The sequence below is a fragment of the Hemiscyllium ocellatum genome, chromosome 7 (assembly GCF_020745735.1).
Source record: "Hemiscyllium ocellatum isolate sHemOce1 chromosome 7, sHemOce1.pat.X.cur, whole genome shotgun sequence".
Taxonomy (NCBI): Eukaryota; Metazoa; Chordata; class Chondrichthyes; order Orectolobiformes; family Hemiscylliidae; genus Hemiscyllium; species Hemiscyllium ocellatum.
The window spans coordinates 27307157-27330770 of record NC_083407.1 but is presented as its reverse complement, the minus strand read 5'-3'; the positions used below and the strand labels follow the sequence as shown (position 1 = coordinate 27330770).

Genomic DNA, 23614 nt, shown 5'->3' with positions numbered 1-23614 from the left:
GAGTTCTTGTGGAATTGGAGGATTATTCCTGCTCAGTCAGGCTACATGGGAATGTTAAAAAATAAATCATTGTAAAGGTTAACTTTTTGTTGGTAGCAGCAAAATGAATCCTGAGCATGGCTTGCTTGACATCTCCTGCACTCACTGGTCACTAATTTATAAATGTGGTCTTTAATGGGCAATAGACCATTAATTGATATATCTTTGGAGTCTAAGGACTCTTGTGGTGCAGTGGTAGTGACCAGAAGGCCCAAGCTCAGGTCCAGTGGAGTTATCTCATAAACATGCAACAGCAACAGGTTGATTTTTAAAAAGTACTTTTTTCAAAGAACCTATTGGTTATGTTCAGTGTCTGTCCTAAGATCCTTGGACAGTGGGATCAGCAGATGGGCACAATATACCAGTCTAGGAAGACGATTTAAGTTGCCAATCCATCGCAAAATTGGGGAAAGTTGAACTTGTTCATTTGTCAGAAATGGGTTTGTGACAGAATCAGGTTCCCCTCCATACTGTGGAGTTGGGTTCTCTGCCCAGAAGTCTACTTATCTGACAGGCTTTACTTCCAGTCAGGTGGCATATAATGAAACAGAAGTGGTTGGACCACATACTTTTGAGCCGTGAGTGGCTGGTGATGATTTGACCTTGAGGATGACCCCATTTCAAGTGACTGGAAGCCTGAGGAATCAAATGCTCGCCTGTGCATGGAGTTCAGAGGTTGATGGTCTCTGGAGATGTCAGAGGATTAGGGTTCCCGGGGGATGTGGTTGGTTAAGGAGAAAGTTAGGATTGCATCAGCATCTAGCAAATAACTGAAAAGGCACTAAACTACCAAAGTCAGCAATCCTTGCCTTCCTTTGGCTATCACACCTCCCAGGAGAAAGTGAGAACTGTAGATGCTGGAGATCAGAGCTGAAAATGTGTTGCTGGAAAAGCGCAGCAGGTCAGGCAGCATCCAAGGAGCAGGACAATCGACGGTTCGGCGATGAGCCCTTCTTCAGGAATCTTCTTGAAAAAGAGCTCATGGCCGAAACGTCGATTGTCCTGCTCCTTGGATGCTGCCTGACCTGCTGCGCTTTTCCAGCAACACATTTTCAGCTATCACACCTTCTGGCTACCAGGAAACCAGTTTGACTAGAGTTAAATTTGAAATGGTGGATAAGAATGGTACACAGAGCTTCATCATAATTATACAATTGCTAACTGACCTTCTGGGATGTGAGTTAGTGGTCGCTGTCAGATGCCAAGTTGGGTACAGGAAATCAAAACTCAATATCTCTGGTGAACGGATCAAACATATCTTAAACCAATGCGATCAAAGGTAAGAGATCAGACCATGTTTACTTCACTCAGTTAACTGAAGAGAAATTCAGAATCATATGATGGAATATAATTCCCCACTCCAAAGCAAGTTTCATAGCAGGGGTGGGAGAGGGGTACTTTGAATGAGCATTGGAGTATGGGGTGGACACCCTGCTGCCTCTCTGACCAATAGCAGCCTACCCCACTTTGATTGGATCCATGGATCCAGTCTGGATACCAACTGCAATGTGTGAGCAAACTCATCCTGCCACAGGCACACAACATGGAAATACAATAAGAAGGTTGGTTTTAAAAAAATTATTCAAGGAACCTATTGGTTATGTTCAATGTCTATCTTGAGATCTTTGGTCAATGAGGTCAGCAGATGGGCAGAATGTATCAGACAAGGAAGATGATTTAAGTTGTCAATTCATTGCAAAGTAGGGGAAAGTTTAACCTTGTCCAATTTGATTGTGAGCCCCCAGTTCCAAGGAATGTAATGCCTGATTAAGGAACCTAGCATTTGGAAAGGGGCAGAGGAACAGAAAGTGCCTGCTGAGAACTGTTTCACTGCCGCCCTTTCTCAGAGGCCTCCACGCAACTGCCGCAATTATTTTTCAGGGATTTATGTTGAATGTCGAAGTGTGTTAGTGGCAGCAGCCACCACTTCTGATAGTGCTAGAGATCTCTGATTGGCCAGCAGCCCTCCCACTCTATGGGAGGTAAGTGTAGCGAAGAAATGCCCCCCATGGTGACAGATGCCCGCAGTAGGGTTCCCGTTGCCAAGTAAGGACTTAATTCTCCCAGGGACACTGCTGTTTTGTGTAGTGAAGGTTGGATTCTCCCCTGGCTCAAACTAAAATCCACCAATAGAATTATAAAGTACAGAAGATGATTCAACAATATGTGTCTGCACCTGCATTTTGTTTCCCTTTTTAAGTGTGAATTTTCAACCTAAACTTGCTTCCATCATCCTGTTGTGCAAAGCATTCAGTGCCAATGCTACTTGCTGAATTTTTGAAAAATCTCCTCATCTCTCCCACTGTTTTTTTTTGCCAATTATCTTAAATTGGTAGCTGCAGGTGCAATTTTGTTTTAAACCAGCGGTCCTCATAATTTTTAGTTCTGCATCAAGACTTTTTAGTTACAAAAATAATTAATCACTCTAGAATATGATTGCGTCACAGGGATGTACAGCACAGCAACAGACCTTTCAGTTCAATTCGTCCATGCCAACTAGATATCATAAATTGATCTAGACCCATTAGCCAGCATTTGGTTCATACTCCTTAAAAACCTTCCTATTCATGTACCTATCCAGATGCCTTTTAAATGTTGTAATTGTACAGTCTCCACTACTTCCTCGAGCAGCTTATTCCATTAATGCATCACTCCTTGCATGAAAAAGTTTCCCCTTAGGTCCCTTTTAAATCGTTCCCCTCTCACCCTAAACCTGTGCCCTCTATGGACTCCCTCACCCCAGGGAAAAGACCTTGTCTGTTTATCCTATCCATGCCCCTCATGATTTTATAAATGTCTACAAGGTCACTCCTCAGCGTCCGATGCTGCAGTTTCCCTATAGCTCAAACCTTCCAACCCTGGCAACATCCTTGGAAATCTTTTCTGAACCCTTTTAAGTTTCATCCTTCCTACTGGGGGGAGACCAGAATTGCACACAATATTCCAAAAGTGGCCTGACCAATGTCCTGTACAGCCACGACATGATCTCCCAACTCCTATACTCAAACTCTGATCAATAGAGGGAAGCATACCAAACGCCTTTCTCATTGACCTATCTGAGACTCCATTTTCAAGGAGCTATGAGCTTGCACTGTTCAGCAACACTCCCAGGGACCTTACCATTAAATGTATAAGTCCTGCTCTGCTTTGCCTTTCCAAAATGCAGCACCTCGCATTTATGTAAATTAAACTCCATCTGCCACTCCTCTGCCCCTTGGCCCATTTGATCAAGATCCCATTGTACTCTGATATAACCACTACACCTCCAATCTTGGTGTCATCTGCAAACTTACTAAGTATACCTCCTGTGTGCACATCCAAATCATTTATGTAAACGACAAAAGGTCATAGACCCAGTATCGATCCTTGTGGTACACCACTGGCCACAGGCCTTCAGTCTGAAAAGCAACCCTCCACCACCACCCTGTCTTTTACCTTTGAGCCAGTTCTGTGTTCTCTGGTCAACCCCAGTCAGCTTCCACCAGTACCTCGCACTAGAAACCACTGGAATCATACAGATAGCTTTAACTTCTGGTGGGATTATTCCGATGGCTAAAATGTGGAAAACTAAATGCGTAAACTTGTATCTCTAAACTCCCCTGCAAACCGTCAGAATTTTACATTGACGTTTGATTGCAGTAGATTTTGTCAAAACACTTCAGACTAAGAACTTTCTCATACATGGAGCAAAAGTATAAATGAATGTATCTCACTTGAAGTAAGCATGCTGTTCCTATACACAAATACAGTTGCTGCCTTTAATTTCCTATAAATGAACACTAAAAGCAGGGCTATGTCAGGAGGATGAAAATGTCACTTTAATTGATTACACTTGGAGATGGGTCACAGACTGATCAGTTTACTTTGTGCATTCTCAGAGCACGGAACTGGATTCCGACGATGGAGGGGGGAGTGCTGCTCAGAAACAGAAAATATCCTTTCTTGAGAACAACCTGGAGCAACTTACAAAAGTTCACAAGCAGGTATGAAGAGGATTTCTGTTTAAATTATGAAAACAGTCTGGTCTTCTAATGTTCTCTGCCACACAATTTTCAAATTTGCCTGGCCTGATATTAATCTTACTTGTCAGCCAAACCTGTAATATTGTTCCTGTCTTGCTGTATTTGGACTGAGGAACTGCAAATAGTACTGCAAGTTTTATAATCATTGAGAAAACTCTGACCTTATGATGAAGGTAAGGTCATTGATGAAGCATTGAAAGATGGTTGGGCCTAGGACATTGCTCTGAGGATTTCCTGTTGAGATGTACTGGAGCTGAGATTCTTTCAGGAGGCAATGAGCAAGTTAGATAATGGAGAGCCAATGAATATGATTTATATGGAATTCTAGAAGTCTTTGACAAGGTACTGGATAGGAGGCTGCTAAATAAGATAAGAGCCCATGGCTTTAGAGACAAGCTGCTGGCACAGATAGAGACAAAAACAAAAGGTGTTGGAAAAGCTCAGCAGGTCTGGCAGCACCTGTGAAGAGAAATCAGAGTTAAAGCTTGATTGCCACAGTGTTCCAGTGCAAGCTGGAAGAACACCTTTATTTCCGATGGGGACTCTGTAGCCCTCCAAACTCAATATCATGTTCAATCATTCTAGGTCCTAGCACCCTACCCCACACACAGTCTACCATTACATACTACCTGCTGTTAGCCACTAACAGTCTCCATTAACTGCTATTCATTCTCATAGCCAGATCGTTATCCACTCCTTTGTCTGTCCAACTGTTCTTCTCTCTTTTTGGACTCTATTTGCACCTATCATTTATTCCTTACCTGTAGAAGGTCTTGGACAGGCTGGAGGATTGGGCAAAGAAATGACAGATAGAATACAATGTGGGAAAGTGTAGGGTTATACACTTTGGTGGGAAGAATAGAGCCAAAGACTATTTTCGAAAGGGGAGGGGCTTCAGAAATCTGCAGCATAAAGAGACTTGGAAGCCCTCATTCATTATTCTGTTAAGGTTCAGCTTACAGTTATGAAGGCAAATGCAATATTAGCATTTATTTTGAGAGAACTAGAATACAAGAGCAGGGGCGTACTGCTGAGTCAGTGTAAGGCTCTGGTCAGGCTGCTTTTTTAAAATTCATTCATGGGATTTGGGTATCACTGCTGGCCAGCATTTATTGCCCATTCCTAGTTGTCTTTGAGAAAGTGATGGTGAGCAACACTCTTGAACTGCTGCAGTTCACCTGCTGAGAGTTGAGCCACATTGCTGTTCAGGTGGGAATTCCAGAGTTTTGACCCAGTGGCAGTGAAAGATTGGTGACATATTTCCAAGTCAGGCTAGTGAGTAGCTTGGAGGGGAACTTGCAGGTGGTGGTGTTCCCATGTAGCTGCTACACCTGTCCTTCGACATGGAAGTGGTTGGAAGATGCTGTCTGAGGATCTTTTGTGAATTTCTGCAATGCATTTTGTAGATAATCTACATTGCTGCTACTGAGCGATGCTAGTGGAAGAAGTGGATGCTTGTGGATTTGGTACCAATTAAGCGAATAGTGTGAAGCTTCTTGAGTATTGTTGGAGCTGCACCCATCCAGTCAAGTGGGGAGTATTCCATCACACTCTTGATTCGTGCCTTGTAGATGATGGATAGGCTTTGGGGAGTCAGGAGATGAGTTACTCACCGCATTATTCCTAGGCTCTGACCTGCTTGTGGCAACTGTATTTGTGCAGTGGGTCCAGCTGAGTTTTGGTCAATGGTAACCCTGAGGATGTTGGTAGTGGGTGATTCAGTGATGATAACACCATTGTATGTCAAAGGGTGATGGTTAGATTGTCTCTTATTGGAGATGGTCATAGCCTGGCACTTGTATGTGCAAATATCACTTGCCACTTGTCAACCGAAGCCTGGATGTTGTCCAGATCTTGTTGCATTTAAATATGGACCTCTTCAGTAGCAGAGGAGTTGCAAATGGTTCTGAACCTTGTGCAAACATTATCAAACATCCCTACGTCTGACCTTCTATTGGAGGGGAGGTTGTTAATGAGGTGGCAAAAGACGATTGGTCTTAGGAGCCTACCCTGAGGAATTCCTGCAGCTGACATGACAGACATCCAACAACCATGAACATCTTCTTCTCTGCCAGGTATAACTCCAAACAGTGGAGAGTCTGCCCCCGATGCCCACTGATTCCAGTTTTGCTAAGGTTCGTTGATGCCAAACTCAGTCGAAGGTGGCCTTGATGTCATAGAGTCATAGAGATGTACAGCACGGAAACAGACCGTTCGGTCCAACCCGTCCATGCCAACCAGATATCCCAACCTAATTTAGTCCCACCTGCCAGCACCTGGCCCATATCCCTCTTAAATGTTGCAATTGTACCAGCCTCCACCACATCCTCTGGCAGCTCATTCCATACACATACCACCCTCTGCGTGAAAAAGTTGCCCAGGTCTCTTTTATATCTTTCCCCTCTCACCCTAAACCTATGCCCTCTAGTTCTGGACTCCCCAACCCCAGGGAAAAGACTTTGTCTATTTATCCTATCCATGCCCCTCATAATTTTGTAAACCTCTATAAGGTCACCCCTCAGCCTCCAACACTCCAGGGAAAACAGCCCCAGCCTGTTCAGCCTCTCTCTATAGCTCAAATCCTCCAAACCCGACAACATCCTTGTAAATCTTTTCTGAACCCTTTCAAGTTTCACATCTTTCCGATAAGAAGGAGACCAGAATTGCACGCAATATTCCAATAGTGGCCTAACCAATATCCTGTACAGCCGCAGCATGACCTCCCAACTTCTATACTCGATACTCTGACCAATAAAGGAAAGCATACCAAATGCCTTCTTCACTATCCTATCTACCTGCAACTCCACTTTCAAGGAGCTATGAACCTGACTCCAAGTTCTCTTTGTTCAGCAACACTCCCTAGGACCTTACCATTAAGTGTATAAGCCCTGCTAAGATGTGCTTTCCCAACATGCAGCATATCGCATTTATCTGAATTAAACTCCATCTGCCATTTCTCAGGCCATTGGCTCATCTGGTCCAGATCCTGTTGTAATCTGAGGTAACCCTCTTCGCTGTCCACTACACCTCCAATTTTGGTGTCATCTGCAAACTTACTAACTGTACCTCTTATGCTCACATCCAAATCATTTATGTAAATGACAAAAAGTAGAGGGCCCAGCACCAATCCTTGTGGCACTCCACTGGTCATAGGCCTCCAGTCTGAAAAACAACCCTCCACCACCACCCTCTGTCTTCTACCTTTGAGCCAGTTCTGCATCCAAATGGCTAGTTCTCCCTGTATTCCATGAGATCTAACCTTGCTAATCAGTCTCCCATGGGGAACCTTGTCGAACGCCTTACTAAAGTCCATATAGATCACATCTACTGCTCTGCCCTCATCAATCTTCTTTGTTACTTCTTCGAAAAACTCAATCAAGTTTGTGAGACATGATTTCCCACGCACAAAGCCATGTTGACTATCCCTAATCAATCCTTGCCTTTCCAAATACGTGTACATCCTGTCCCTCAGGATTCCCTCCAACAACTTGCCCACCACTGAGGTCAGACTCACCGGTCTATAGTTCCCTGGCTTGTCTTTACCACCCTTCCTAAACAGTGGTACCACTTTTGCCAATCTCCAGTCTTCGGCACCTCACCTGTGACTATCGGTGATACAAATATCTCAGCAGGAGGCCCAGCAATCACTTCTCTCGCTTCCCACAGAGTTCTCAGATACACATGATCAGGTCCTGAGGAGTTATCCACCTTTAACCATTTCAAGACATCCAACACTTCCTCCTCTGTAATCTGGACATTTTGCAAGATGTCACCATCTATTTCCCTACAGTCTATATCTTCCATATCCTTTTCCACAGTAAATACTGAAGCAAAATATTCATTCAGTATTACCTCCATTTTCTGTGGCTCCACACAAAGGCCGCCTTGCTGATCTTTGAGGGGGCCTATTCTCTTTCTAGTTACCCTTTTGTCCTTAACATATTCGTAAAAACCCTTCACATTTTCCTTAATTCTATTTGCCAAAGCTATTTCATGTCTCCTTTTTGCCCTCCTGATTTCCCTCTTAAGTATACTCCTACTTCCTTTATACTCTTCTAAGGATTCACTCGATCGATCCTGTCTATACCTGACTTATGCTTCCTTTTTCTTAACCAAACCCTCAATTTTTTTAGTCATCCAGCATTCTCTATACCTACCAGCCTTCCCTTTCACCCTGACAGGAATATACTTTCTCTGGATTTTTGTTAGCTCATTTCTGAAAGCTTCCCATTTTCCAGCCGTCCCTTTACCTGCGAACAGCTGCCCCCCCATCAGCTTTCGAAAGTTCTCGCCTAATACCGTCAAAATTGGCCCTTCTCCAATTTAGAACTTCAACTTTTAGATCTGGCCTATCCTTTTCCATCATGTGAAGGGCTGTAACTCTAATCTACCTCTAGAATTTTGAATATTGTGAGCAGTTTTGCTCCCTGTATCTCAGCAAGAATATGCTGACTTTCAAAGGGGTTTAGAGGAGGTTTCTAAGAACAATCTCACAGATAAAAGTCTTGTCATATGGAAGGACATTGGGAATCTGGCTCTGTATTCAGTGGAGTTTAAAAGGTTGAGGGGGGACCTCATGAAATTTAGAGAACATTGAGAGGTTTGGATAGGGGGAACATGGAAAATATTCTTCCGCTAGTAGGAGAGACTAGGACAAGAGGGCACAGCCTTTAAAACTGAGATAAGGAGGAATTTCTTCAGCCAGTGGGTGATGACTCTGTGAAACTCATTGCTGCAGAAGGCTTTGGAGACCCCCAAGTCATTGAGTGTATTTAAGACAGAGATAGATTGGTTCTTGATTAATAAGGGGATTAAGGTTTATGGAGAGAAGACAGGAGAATGGAGTTGAGAGGCATATCAGCCATGATCAAATGGTCAAGCAGACTTGATAAGCCGAGTGGCCTCATCCTATTCCTATATGTTATGGTCTTATGACCTCCAAAAAGCATGACCATCTTTTTTTGTGCCAGGTATGACTCCAACCAGCAGAGTTTTCCCCTGATTCCCATTAACTCCAGGCTTTCTCGAGCGACTTGATGCCACACTTGGTTCAAATGTGGCTTAATATCAAAGGCAGTCACTCTCATGTCTGAACTCACCTGTTTTGTCCATGCTTGTACATGTTTACAATGGGGGAAGAAATGAGTCACCCTGGCAGAACATAAGCTGAGTGTCAATTGGCAGGTTATTGCTAACTAAGTGCCCATTGATAGCACTGTTAAAAACTCCTCCATCACTTTCTTAGACTGGTGGCAACTGGCCTGATCAGATGTGTTGGCATACCTGGGTAATTTTCCTTTGTCAGTTAAAAGCCAATAATGTAGCTGTGTTGGGGCAGTTTGGCTGGAGCAAGTATCACCTGTATCATTGTCAGGGCCCACAACTGTTGCAATATCCAGTGCCTTCAACTGTTTCTCAATATCATGTGGAGTGAATCAAATTGGCTGAAGACTAGCATCTGTGATGATGGGTACCTCTGGAATAGGCTGAGATTGACCACCCATCACCACTTCTGGCTGAAGATGTTTGTAAATTATTCAGCCTTACCTTTTGCAATGATATGATGGGCTCCCATCATATTTGTTGAGCATCCTCCTCCAGTGAGTTGTTTAATTGCCCAATACCATTCACAACAGAATGTGACAGGACTAGTTTGCATGAGCAGAATTGGCATCTCTACCTCCCTATTTAATATATCTGCAATATGTCACACTTGTGCTAATTATACCCTGTTGTCAGTAAGCTACCATTCCAAAGTCCTGTAAAACATATTGGCTCAAAATGAAATTCAACATTCCTCCTCATCTCACTTGGTTGGTCAACAAACAGAGATATTATTCTGTTGAGAAAATAATGAGAATCACCTAATAGGATGGTATCATACACAACTGCTTTTGAAATGGATTGTGACAATGGAGTTTGTGTAATGAACCAGGTCACCGATCAGCCCTGACAACACTGAATGGTGGGACAAGCTTGAGGAGCTAATTTACTTGCCCCTAATTCCAAACTGTTCCCCTTTGACTCCATTTTGTCTACTAATAAAATCTGTTAAGTAAACCTTCTGAAAGTTTGGATTTCCGATATTGACACCTTCTAAATATGTCAATGGAACCTTCTGTGTAAAAAGTCCACTGACCAATGTGGCATCACTTGGGGAGAGTTGTATTGTGCAGGTATATCCATTAATCTTATGAGAACTTATGCCTTCAATTTTTCTTTGATATTTGAGTCATTGGTGATGCAAACTGAAGAGGTTAACTTCAGGACTATTCATGCTTTTGCAGCAAGCAAAGAGATAGAATAAATAGACTGTAGCCTTTGAGGGAATTGAATAGATTATTTGTATATTTTATTTATTCTGGGAATGATTTTTGAGTAAGAGTCAATCTTGATACATCTGATAGGCTTTTCTTCCCAATGTGACTGCAAATGTACAGAAAAATTTGCAAAGATTCCTTTGTATTTCACTGTGGAAAATCAATGAGTATCGGACTGTGACTTTCATGGACTCTGCAAGGTTTTCATTATTTCTGGTAGTTCCTGGTCATTTTATTAAGGAGTGGATGGATAAGAGATAAATTGAATACAATGCAATAGGCATGCCACAGGATATATAGGAATTATGGTTATGAGATTTTATTATTTTCTTTTGACCTTCTGTCTCCCTGCATTTTTGTTACCTTGTCTATTTGTATCCTTTAAAGTGCGGATGGGTGATGTCATCAATGAATTCCTTGTACTCTTAAATAATGGCCAAATGTTTCCATATTATCAGTAAGAGCTTACAAAACAAAAACATGACATGGAAATTATGCTTTCAAATTCATCATGGATTTAGGACAGTGTCTATTTTTTTTTCCTTTTGATCCTGCCAAATAAAACTTAGGATTAATGTTCTCAACCTCATTAAACCCTTTAACTTATCATGCTTTCCCAGTGTTTTTGATTATTTCATAGTTGGGCTGGTTTCAACTTTGGTAGTTTTGACTCTGAAGTCCATTGTTGGATTCTCTGGCAGATTTCTACCCTGGAGATTAAATTCACAAGAGGCATATGGAAATTTGATCCAATATTGTCCATTTGACACCAACATCAAATATTCATATCGTTGCCCCATTCCCTGCCCAGTCACCTTGAGGTTCACTCTCATCCTCTTAATTCTTTATCTCTTCCAGCTGGTTCGTGACAATGCAGATCTTCGTTGTGAGCTTCCTAAGCTGGAGAAACGACTTCGGGCTACAGCTGAGAGAGTTAAAGCACTGGAGAGTGCATTGAAGGAAGCCAAGGAGAGTGCCATGAGAGACCGCAAGCGCTACCATCAGGAGGTCGATCGAATCAAGGAAGCAGTACGAGCCAAAAACATGGCCAGGCGGGCACATTCAGCTCAGATTGGTGAGTATCTTCTCTGCTTCCAGTCACTTGTGTTAATGCATGTGGGCTCTGTCTTTTGCCTGATGAGAGTTTATGGATGCTGATGGTACCAATGAAGCAAAGTTGTTCCCAGGTTTATGAAAGAAGATGTCATTGTTTCTGACTGCAATATGAATACAGTAAGAACTAGTCAGGTTGAAATCATACTTAGAATTTAAAAGGAGAGAGGTAAACATTAAAGAGGAAGAACAGAACTTTAGGAGAAGGAATACAGTATACAGTTAAAGTGATGGGTTTTTAGGAAACTTCATGTAGTGATGTCAGATTGAGCAAGATAATGTGATTTGGGGAGATTATTTCAGATAGTTGGGTCTTCAACATTTAAAACATTGACTGTGAAGGTTATGTGGAGGTAAGACATAAGTTGGAGCCTTATGGAAAAGATTGCTTGATAATTTGGATTGAGACTATGGAGAGAATGAAGATGAAATATTAGGACTGATTCCCTTCAGAACAATTCCTGCAGAGAATAGTAGGCCTTAAGTTCCTAATTCTTCTTCCTTTTATATTGAAGGAAGTAAAACCAAGCAGTAGAGGTATACAATTTTATAATTAGTACTTCCTTTAAGTATCACTCCCTACCAGTGGCACTCAATCAGAGAATCAGATCTGACACTTGTCCACAAAGTAAATTTTAAATTGGAGGAAAATGCTCTCCGATCATATTTTTAAGCCAACTAGCTAGGCATTAACAATGGAATGAGGCCATGCCAACAACACACAAGTTAAGACCGTAGCATAGCTCTAAAAGCATAGGGAGGAAGCTAAACAGTTCTGAGATTGTGGAAAAAAAAGAGAAGGGGTTGGAATGCATTGAGCCTTGATTTTAAAAACTAGAGATTCAGGAAGAAGGAATAGCATGTAGGATGATGTATTTGGAAGTAATGAACAAGCGAGGAACACTGACTCTAAGCTGTAAAACAGAATGGCAATCAGGTTTTTCTTATAACCTCCATGCTAAAGGACTGTTGGGAAAGCATCCAAAAAGTAGTCACACTTTGGACCGATTTAAATTTTGAAGAGTTGAGAGTTGATCGAAATATTGAAAACAGGAATTACTTTCAACAATGCTCCGTCTCGATATATTTTTATCCTCTTTGTCTAGAAACAACAGGGCTAATTTTAGTGCAGATGCAAGGGTGAGGAAATGCCAAAAATAAAACGTATGGCAAACCTAACTCCATCCTGCTCACTTCTACTTTTATCTGTATTGTGTTGTGAGGCTTATGACTAAGCTGCTGTCTGGAGATGGGTGTTGCCTCAAAATATTTTAATTTAAAAGATTTCATACTTCAGATTTAACCTGTTCCCCATTAAATCCTGGGGGGTAGGTTGTCTGGGCTTTGTGATACATGACAATTGATGGGAAATGAGGCAAGCTGGATAGAGTATGTAGATGCTTTTCCAGCACTGCCTGTGGGCAAATAGGAACAAGATCATTCCCCATTGCTTTGGGCTGTTAAGGTAGTCTGTAAAGCTTTCTTTGATTCTCCTGCCCCTTGTAATTTGGTACTCGGATTCTAGAATAGGACCAGAGTGAGCAAAGAGAGGCGGCTGAGGAATGCAAGCAGAAGTTCTAATCTGTTTCCCCTAGTGGCCATTTTGTGTGCATGGGAAAGGACATCAGCCTGCCTTGAACAAAAGGTCCGAACCTTACAGAAATTTCACCAGGATGGGTATTCTGCAGAAGTCCATGACCTGGCTGAATAGGAAAAGGCAGGAATGCCAACAAAGGCAGGTTCAAAAGGAAAAGACGCTTATTGAAAAGTAAGTTTGGGGATTTATTTAGCAGTCTATGAGTGTCATTGGAGGCAAAGTGATATTGAAGAAGATCAAAGAGGCAAGTGGTAGAGGTGGACATGACTCTATTTAAAGGGCAAAATTTAGGGCAGGCTCATGTCAACATTTTTGAGTGGCAGCAACTGAGGTTCAGACCTGGCCCCAGCAAGTATAAAAAATCATAAGAACTCTCTTGGAAAATAAAATGGGGCCCCTCAAACTACCTATCTGTGGAACCACACAAAGGTACCACAAAAGAATAAAGACAAATTCAGGTTCCCCACAGATAGAAACATGGGAATTTAGAATGGGGAACAAAGAGTTGGCAGAACAGTTGAATGCATAAACAAAAAAGAACTGTAGAATTTAGAAATCTGAAACAAACATAGTTTGTTGGAGAAACGGCAGGTCTGGCAGCCTCTGTTGAGAGAAAAATTGAGTTAATGTTTTGAGTCCAGTGACCCTTCAATTAAAAATGTACTTTAGTTTTGTCTACACAAGGGAAGCAACAAATAACGTCCCAAAAATATAGGAGGATTCAAGGCCTAATGGGAAGGTGGATAGGAAAGAAATTAATATTAGTAGGAAAGTAATATTGAGGAACTGACAAGCTTAAAGATAGATTAATCCCAAGGGCCTTATTGGCTTCATTCCAGAGTACATAAGGAAGTGGCCCTAGAAATATTCGATGCACTTGGTAGCCATTTTCCAAAGCACCATTGACTCTGGAACAGTTCCTTTGGATTAGAGTGTAGCTAATATAACCCCAATGTTTACGAAGGGAGGCAGAGAGAAAATAGCGCATTATGGACAAGTTAGCTTGACAACGAATCATAGAGTCATTCAGCATGGAAACAGACACTTCAGTCCAACTCGTCCATGCTGATCATGTTTCCTAAACTGAACTAGTACCATTTGCCTACATTTGGGCCATATCACTCGAAACCTTTCCTATTCATGTATCTGTTCAAACATCTTGTAAACATTGTAATTGTACCCACCTCTACCATTTCCTCTGACTGTCCATGCCATATATGCAGTAAAGAATTGTCTCTCAGGTCCCTTATAAATATTTTCCCTCTCACCTTAAAACTATGCCCTCTAGTTTTGGTCCTGGGGAAAAGACATTGACTATTCACCTTATCTATGCCACCCATGATTTTAAAACCCTCTTTAAAGCCACGACTCAGCCTCCTATGCTCCAGGGAAAAAGTTCCAGCCTTTCCAAGTCTCTCTGTTTGACAACACTCCAGGGCGGTACTATTAATTGTGTAAGTCCTGCCCTTCTTTGGTTTGCCAAAATGCAACACTTCGCATTTACTAAATTAAACTCCATCTGCCACTCCTCAGCCCATTGGCCTGGCTAATAAACCAACTTTGGTGTCATTCACAAACCAACTAACCATACTTCCTATATTCTCATCCAAAATGTTTATATAAATGACAAACAACAGTAAACCCAGCTCTGATCCTTGTGGTACATCGCTGGTCACAGGCCTCCAGTCTGAACAACAGCATTCTATCACAGCTTGCTGTCTCCTACCAGCAGGCCAATTAGATTGCTGTCCTGATCCCATGTGGTCTAACCTCCTTAATCAGTCTATCATGAAGAACGTTGTCAAAGGCCTTGCTAAAATCCATGCAGACTACGTCTACCACTGCGCCTTCTTCTATTTTGGTCATGTCTTCAAACAATCCCAATAAAGTTCATGCGACACAATTTTCCACACATAAAGCCATGCTGACTATCCCTAATCAGTCCTTGCCTTTCCAACTACATGTAAATCCTGTCTCTCAGAACCGCCTCTGACAACTTACCACCATTGGCATTAGGCTGAATGATCTGTAGCTTTCTGGCTTTTCCTTGCAGCCTTTCTATATAAAGGCACAACAATAGCCCTTCTCTAGTCTTCTGGCATCTCATCCATGGCTGTAGGTGATTCAGCTATCTCTGCTGGGGACCCTGCAATTTCTCCCCTAGCCTCCCACAATGTTCTGGGATACACTTGATCAGGTCCTGGATATTTATCTACCTTTGTGATTTTTAAGAAGCCAGCATCTCCTCGTCTGTAATGTGGCCTCTTTTGAAGTCATCAGTGTTATTTCCCCAAGTTCCCTGGCTTCTGTATTATTCTCCACAGTAAATACCGACACAAAGTATTTGTTTAGTATCTTACCCCATCTCCTGCGGTTCCATATGTAGGCGTTGATCTTTAATGGGCCCTAATGTGCTGCACTCCACCACTAATAGCCTGGAGATGGAACACCCTGAGGCCCTGTTTATTGTAACTGGTGACTTCAATCAAGTCAGCCAAAGGAAGTATTGCCCAAGTACCACCAGAACATTATCTGTCCCATCAGGGGCCTGAATATTTCAGAGAACTGCTACACCACTGTGAAAGATGCCTACCGCTCCATTCCCCCATCCTCATTTCGGGAAATCTGAACACAATGCCGTGTTTCTTCTCCTGGTTTACAGGCAAAAGTTCAAATAAGAGATCTCTCACAGATACAGGTCCAGTGCTGTCTGGAGGAGGCAGAGTATCAATTCCAGTGCTGTCTGGAATTGGCTGATTGGGCCGTGTTCCAACAGTCCACAAGTACCTTGGATGAGTATACCACCACCATCATAGACTTTATCAGCAAGTGTGTGGAGGACTGTATACCGAAAGAGTCAATCCGGGTGTTCCCCAACAGCAAACCCTGGATGAAACAGGACATACAGAACCTGCTAAAAACCAGGCGTGAGGCCTTCAGATCAGCAGACCCACTCAAATGTAAGGAATCCAAGTGTGATCTTCACAGAGCCCCTAAGACAGCTGAAGACCAAACTAGAGACCCAGACAGACAACCGACGCCTATGACGAGAACTGAATGACATCACAGGTTCTAAAAGGAGACATGATTTGGAGGTGCCGGTGTTGGACTGGGGTGTACAAAGTTAAAAATCACACAACACCAGGTTATAGTCCAACAGTTTTAAGTTGAAGCACATTAGCTTTCGTAGCGATGCTCCAAATCACCCGATGAAGGAGCGTCGCTCCGAAAGCTAGTGTGCTTCCAATTAAACCTGTTGGACTATAGCCTGGTGTTGTGTGATTTTTAAAAGGAGACAGTGCAACATAGCAGATGATGACATATACCCCCCAGATCGTCCCAACGCCTTCTATGCTCACTTTTGAGCAGAATTTCAGTGGAGAGGTAACACCTATTCTGACAAGTCCAGATGAAGCTATCCCAACAGTCACTGCATAAGAGGTCAGATCAGTTTTCCGTCTTGTGAACCCAAGGAAAGTGATGGCACCGGACGGAGTACCAGGCCATACACTCAGAGCATGCGCAGATCAACTGACAGAGGTCTTCTCAGACATTTTCAATCTCTCCCTGCAGTAGGCCACTGTCCCTGCCTGTTTCAAGAGGGCCAACATCATCCCTGTGCCTAAGAAGGCTCATGCAGCACCTCTCAATGACTACCGCCCAGTGGCCCTAATTTCAATAGTCATGAAGTGCTTTGAAAGGCTGGTCATGGCATTTATCAACTCCATCCTCCCCACTACCCTTGACCCACTCCAATCTGCTTATTGGACCAACAGATCCACGTCAGATGCCGTATCATTTGCCCTTCACTCCTGCCTAGAATATCTTGACACCAAGAACAGCTGCGTAAGAACCCTACTCATTGACTACAGTTCAGCCTTCAACACTGTTGTCCCCTTGAGACTGATTACTAAACTTAGTGATCTCAGACTAAGCCCCATTCTCTGCAATTGGATCCTCAGTTTCCTGACCCTTGGGCCACAATCAGTGACAACATTTCATCCTCACTAACACTAACACTCAACACTGGAGCCCCCCAGGGGTGTGTATGCAGCCCCCTACTGAACCCATGACAGCGTCGCCAAATACAAGACTAATGCCGTTTACAAGTTTGCTGATGACACCACCATAGTCAGTTGAATCTCAGATGGTGATGAAACAGACTACAGACGGGAGGTGGAAGACCTGGAAAAATGGTGCACTGAGAACAGCCTAGCTCTTAATGCCAGCAAAACCAGGAGCTCATTACTGACTTTCGGCAGGATGTTACTCATGCCCCTCTACATATCAACAGCAGAGAGGTGGAACAAGTGGAGAGTGTCAAACTCCTGGGAGTGGTCATCCACAACAAGCTTTCTTGGACTCTTCATGTGGATGCACTGGTTACAAAGGCCCAACAATGTCTCTTCTCCCTCAGGCCACTGGGGAAATTTGACATGATGGTGAATACCCTTACCAACTTTTATAGGTGCGTCATTGCGAGCATTCTGTCTGGAAGTATCACTACCTGGTACGGCAACTATACCATTCAAAATCGCAGATGGTTACAGAGAGTGGTGAATTCAGTCTAGACAATCATAAAGGCCAACCTCCCATCTGTAGAATCCATCTACCAGGCCCGCTGTCGAGGAAAAGCTGTCAGCATTCTCAAAGATCCATCCCACCTCTGCCACTGGGGAAAAGGTACAGAAGCCTGAACACATGCATCAGCCGGTTTCGAAACAGTTTCTACCCTACTGTTGTTGGAATACTGAATGGACTCACAAGCATTTAAGTTTCACCTGTACCTGTGTTTTTGTTTTTGCCACTGTTTACCTATTATTCACTATCTATGCTACTTAACTCTATGATCTGCCTGCATTGCTCACAAGACAAAGCTTTTCACTGTGCCTCGGTACACGTGACGATAAATTCAATTTGATTCAATTCGATTCATAATTTCTCCCTAGTTACTGTTTTGCCCTTCATGTACTTCTAGAATTTCCTTTATCTCATCCGCCAAAGCTATCTCATGTCCCTATTTGCCTTCTTGATTCACTCTCAAGTGTACTCCTTTACTACTTGATCCCAGCTTTGTATACCTGACATATGAAAAATGTTAGACTCCATTATAAAAGATGTAAAAGCAGAGCACCTGGAAGATAGGACAGTGTAAGCATGGCTTTATGAACGGTATGTTGTACCTGACAAATCTTGTGAAATTTTTGAGAGTGTAACTAGTAGAGTGGATAAGAGGAGCCAGTGGATGTGGGTTACTTGGATTTTCAGAAGGTCCCATGTCAGAGTTTAGCATGCAAAATTAAAGCACATGGAATTGGAGGTCATGTACTGAAATGGGTTGAGTATGTTTGGCACGTGGGTAACAAAGAGTAGGAATAAACGGGTCTTTTTCTGAATGGCAGGCAGTGACTAGTGGGATGCCGCAGGGATCTGAGTTTGTACCCCTGCTATTCACAATGTAAGTTAATGATTTAAATGTGGAAACTATGTGTCTTATCTCTAACCAAGCTGGGTGGGAGGGTTTACTGTGAGTAGCTTCAGTGTAATTTGGACATTTTAAGTAAGAGGAAAAATACATTGTAAATGCAATATGGAGTGGGTAAGCAAAAACAGGTAGGCAGATTATTATCTGAATGGCATTGGGAAAGGGGAGAGGGGAGTTGCATCAAGACCTGGGTGTCTCTGTACATCAGTTGCTGAAAGTAAGCATGCGTGTGCAGTAGGTGGTGAAGAAGCAAATGGTATATTGGCCATCATAGTGACAGAAATCAGATACAGGAATAGGGAATATCTTGTTGCAACTGTACAGTCTGTACAGTGCTTTGATAAGACCACACTGGTGAATTGTGTATAGTTTTGTCTCCTTATCGGACAAAGAATATCTGTTTCTTGAGGGAGTGCAAGGAAGGTTTACCTGACTGATTTCTTGTAGGAGTACATTCCTGGTGGAATTGGATTGGTTAGAACTCAAGGTTTTAAACTTCAATGATCAGTTTTGATCAGATTGAATAGTGGAGCAGGCTTGAAAGCTGAATAATCTTGCCCTGCTTCTATTTTCTGTGGTTCCGTGTTCCTGTTGCAGACAGTGACGGACGTCTGTTTGCAAATACGCTGGCACGTTTGGATGGAACGTAATTTAATTGAATCTTGTTCTTTCATTTTAGCCAAACCTATTCGTCCTGGTCATTATCCTGCATCCTCCCCAACAGCCTTTCATGTTATTCGTGGCGGTGGAGTACCTGTGACCTCAAACTCTAGTTACTATCAGAACAAAGACAAGTAGTAAGTACAATAAAGTCTAATTGAAATAATAAATCTATGGGCTGCTGAAATGAAAATGGTCCTTAATCAATGTTTCTCTTATGAAATATGATCTTCTCAAGTTTAATTATTGAGCTATTTGTGGTTTGTTGACAGATTAAATTCTTCATTTGCATTATTTAGGTTTAGAAATTACATTTGACAGTATTGACAATGATGCTTAATGAATTTTTATGAAATTTCTTTGTCCACTATTGTAGCAGAGTTACCAATCTCATAGCTAAAAATCACGCAACACCAGGTTATAGTCCAACAGATTTAATTGGAAGCACACTAGCTTTCGGAGCGATGCTCCTTCACCAGGTGATCACCGAAAGCTAGTGTGCTCTCAATTAAACCTGTTGGACTATAACCTGGTGTTGTGTGATTTTTAATTTTGTACACCTCAGTCCAACACCAGCATCTCCAAATCACAACCTTATAGCCTCATGGACGTTTACATCCCAGAAGGAGACCACTCAGCCCATTGTGTCCTCATTGGTCAACAAAGATCTGATTGTACGAATCCCATTTTCCTGCTTTTGGCCCATACCCCAGGAGGTTAAGGCAACGCAAGTGGATATCTAAATACTGCTTAAGTGTTATGAAAGTTTCTGACTCAACCACTCTTTAGGGCTGTGAGTTCCAGACCCCCACCACCCTCTGGGTGAAATAGTTTCTCCTCAACTCTCCTCTAAGCCTTTTACCTCTAAACTTAAATCTATGCCCCTCCCCGCGGTTATTAACCCCTCTACTAACAGAACAAGTGCCTTCCTATTCACCCTATCTATGCCCCTCCTAACCCATCTCAAACATGTCCCCTATCAATTTATGTAGCGTATGTTTAAGTAGTGAACGAGAGATGTCATATCAACATGTTTCATCTTTGTCCTGAGGTTTGCTGTTTTATAAGATAAATCAAACTTTAGTGTTATCAAATATTGGGAGGAGAAAGATATTCCACCTAATCCTCTTCTCGACCATTTAAAATTGTGGAAAGACTTTATGTTGGCATGTTCTTCAGATTGTAGCTTAAACTTCATGACCTGAATCAAGTGGCTGCACTTTCAGTTTTGCTGACAGACTTGTTTTGCCTTGCTGCAAGAACGTATCCAGTGCTGAAAGAGAGAAAAAAGACACTTTGTGGGGGAAAGGGGAGGAAGGAAAGAGTAAAGAAAAAAAAACTAAAAAGAAAGATATTTTGTTTGTCTCTAAGAGTTGTCAATTGTCTGATGTAAGATCAGTTGATGGTGTATGTCTTTAAGACATATTGACTATCTGTGATGTGTGTGGGCACAAAGTCTCGGCAGAACATTTTGCAGAGGTGCACTGGAGAGATGCTTTTATGTTAGACCCGCTTTGCCGTAGATGTCACCATTTTGATCCACCTGTGAAGCTGAGAAAAATCCTTCAAGAAACAGGGTTATGATTAGGGTCACACTTGTATGGCTAGTGTAAATTATGAGAAGGTGAGGACTGAAGATGCTGGTGATCAGAGCTGAAAAATGTGTTGCTGGAAAAGTGCAGCAGGTCAGGCAGCATCCAAGGAACAGGAGAATCAACGTTTCAGGCATAAGCCCTTCATCAGGAATGAGGAAGGTGTGTCCAGCAGGCTAAGATGAAAGGTAGGGAGGAGGGACTTGGGGAGGGGTGTTGGGAATGCAATAGGTGGAAGGAGGTTAAAGTGAAGGTGATAGGCCGGAGAGGGGTTTATAGTGGAGAGGTTGGGAAGAAGATTGCAGGTCAAGAAGGCGGTGCTGAGTCCGAGGGTTGGGACTGAGATAAGGTGGGGGGGGAGGGGAAATGAGAAAGCTGGAGAAATCTGCATTCATCCCTTGTGGTTGGAGTGTAAATTATGTCAAGTGAAGAAGCAGCAAGGAATATAAATGCTCTGACTTATCTCCACTGCTTTATTGCTTTCATGCTCAAGAATTTGACTATATAATTACTTCTCTAACTCTCACTATCTGGGGATCAATTGTACACAACCAATAGCATGGTTGCTGCTTTTTTGTTTTGGAGCTCAACTGAGCATCTATTACTTCATTTAAGATACGACCCTCCTCAAAACCATGATTGATTATTTAACCAATGATGTTACACCCTCAACTTTTTAATCCCCTCCTCTACCCTGCCTGAAAACCCTATAACTAGGATGATGAGCTGTCATCCTTGTCCCTCTTTAAGCCAGGTTTCCATCATAAAAATGATCTAATGACTCTAATGCCTTCACGTGTCTGCTCTGAGCTGTATTCACTGTACGCCTTGTGTTTACATATATGCCTTTTACGTATACCTTTAAGTACTGCCATTTTTCTGTGTTATACAGTTTCCAACCTCTGCTCCTTCTGTCTTTCAGGTTCACTTGCTAAGTTTCTACTCCCCTTCCCTGCTCTGAATTGCTGTCAGTTCCCATACCCCAGCCAATCCAGTTCAGTTTAAACCTTCCCCAACAAAATTTGCAAATCTCCCTGTAAAGATATTCATCCTGGTTTTGTTCAGATTTAGACCATTCAGTTTGTACAGGTCCCACCTTCACCATAATAGGTCTCAATGGCTCAGAACTTTGAGCTTCACCCTCACACACCAGCTTCCCGGCGGCACAGTGGTTAGCACTGCTGCCTCACAGTGCCTGAGACCCGGGTTCAATTCCCGACTCAGGCGACTGACTGTGTGGAGTTTGCACATTCTCCCCGTGTCTGCGTGGGTTTCCTCCGGGTGCTCCGGTTTCCTCCCACAGTCCAAAGATGTGCGGGTCAGGTGAATTGGCCATGCTAAATTGCCCGTAGTGTTAGGTAGGGGTAAATGTAGGGGTACGGGTGGGTTGCGCTTCGGCGGGTCGGTGTGGACTTGTTGGGCCGAAGGGCCTGTTTCCACACTGTAAGTCTAATCTAAAAAAAAATGTGCTGAACATTGTATTCTCTTATTTTGATGCTCACTAGGATGAGTAATCCTGAGACTACTGCTTTAGAGATCAGGCACCTAATTAGCTGTCTCTAATCTGGCAACACCACCTTATCTCCATTGTGGTCAGTTAGATGCACAAGAGAATAGACATATTAAAACACTGTGAATAAAATCAGTTACACTCTCAGCTGTATCTTACGTGTTTTGGCTAAGTCCGAGTTGTGCTGAACTTTTCGGAAGGATTTCTGCTGGCTATCTTACCAAACTTGCCTCATTAACCAATTACCTTGCCCCTATGGCATCTCATGTGTCCAAATCCAACCCCATTGTCCCATGTGCCATTCAGTGAATATCTCACCACTCCTGGAGTTCACTAACATCCCTTGTGTTTGCACCATCTTTGAGAGTCCGGTGTGCACCTGGCAAGGGCTGTTAGTCTGAAGCTGAAGCTACTCCTGACGTTTTTCCCTGAATATTGCTGATGGGGAGGTAGCCGATCTGCTCTGCAGGCAGAGTCCTGGAGATCCTGCTGAACAGGGTGGGGCACAGGTGGGATTTTCTCTTCAAGAACCAGCAGCAGTGGAAACCTCAATGCCAGATAGTTTCAGCCTGGTCTTCGTTTGACACTTGGGTTGAAGCAGTCTCAGCCATCTGGAGAAATGCTTAGAACTGTTGGAAGATGGTCAACAACTTTTTCCACTCTATCTGCAGAAGTGCTACCATCTTTCCAATACCTTATTCTCTCTCTTTCTCTCTCTTTCTGCTCCTGCACCCACCTCATTCCAAGGCTCATGCTCTATAACTCCCACTATTGCCTGAAACATCTTCCCCACTTGCTTTGGCACTTACTAACCCTGTATGCCCTCTGTGTTGCCCAGTCACTCAGGTTGCCAGCACCAGCAGTAATGGCTGTCCCATCCACTTCCATCTCCTGTCATACCTGCCCCGGTCTCCTTCCAGGAATAAAATGGCCACGCTAGGGCAGAAAAGTCTCAAGGCAAGGTGGTGTTCTGCCCAAGATTCGGCTCCTCACCCTTTGTCAGCAGAAGATCCTGCCTCTGATTGCTCTAGGCAATCAGAGTATCAGAAGCAACCTTTGTATTACTGTGTTGGGATCCCCTGAGCAAAGACTATCCCCATTGTCTGGACAGAGACCCACTGACAACTGTGGCAGGCTCCCTGGCTTTGTGTCCGTTCTAACTGCCATAGCAAGACAGACATAATCTGAGTCTGGAACCTCTGGCTGTGATGCCAGTGTGTATCAAGTCAAGGCAACACAAGGCAGGGGTGCTGTGAGTATCCAGTCAGCTCAGCCT

At 43.0% G+C, this 23614-nt stretch overlaps 1 protein-coding gene across 1 annotated transcript in view; it reads left to right on the top strand.

Annotated features, from left to right (window-relative positions):
* LOC132817400 (kinesin heavy chain) overlaps nucleotides 1–23614 on the top strand; it is a 199648-nt gene that overhangs the window by 159345 nt on the left and 16689 nt on the right. The window contains exons 23-25 of the mRNA XM_060827824.1: nucleotides 3918–4022; nucleotides 11240–11456; nucleotides 19256–19373. Of these exons, the coding sequence (XP_060683807.1) occupies nucleotides 3918–4022; nucleotides 11240–11456; nucleotides 19256–19373 (440 nt within the window). The remainder of the gene's footprint in view (nucleotides 1–3917; nucleotides 4023–11239; nucleotides 11457–19255; nucleotides 19374–23614) is intronic.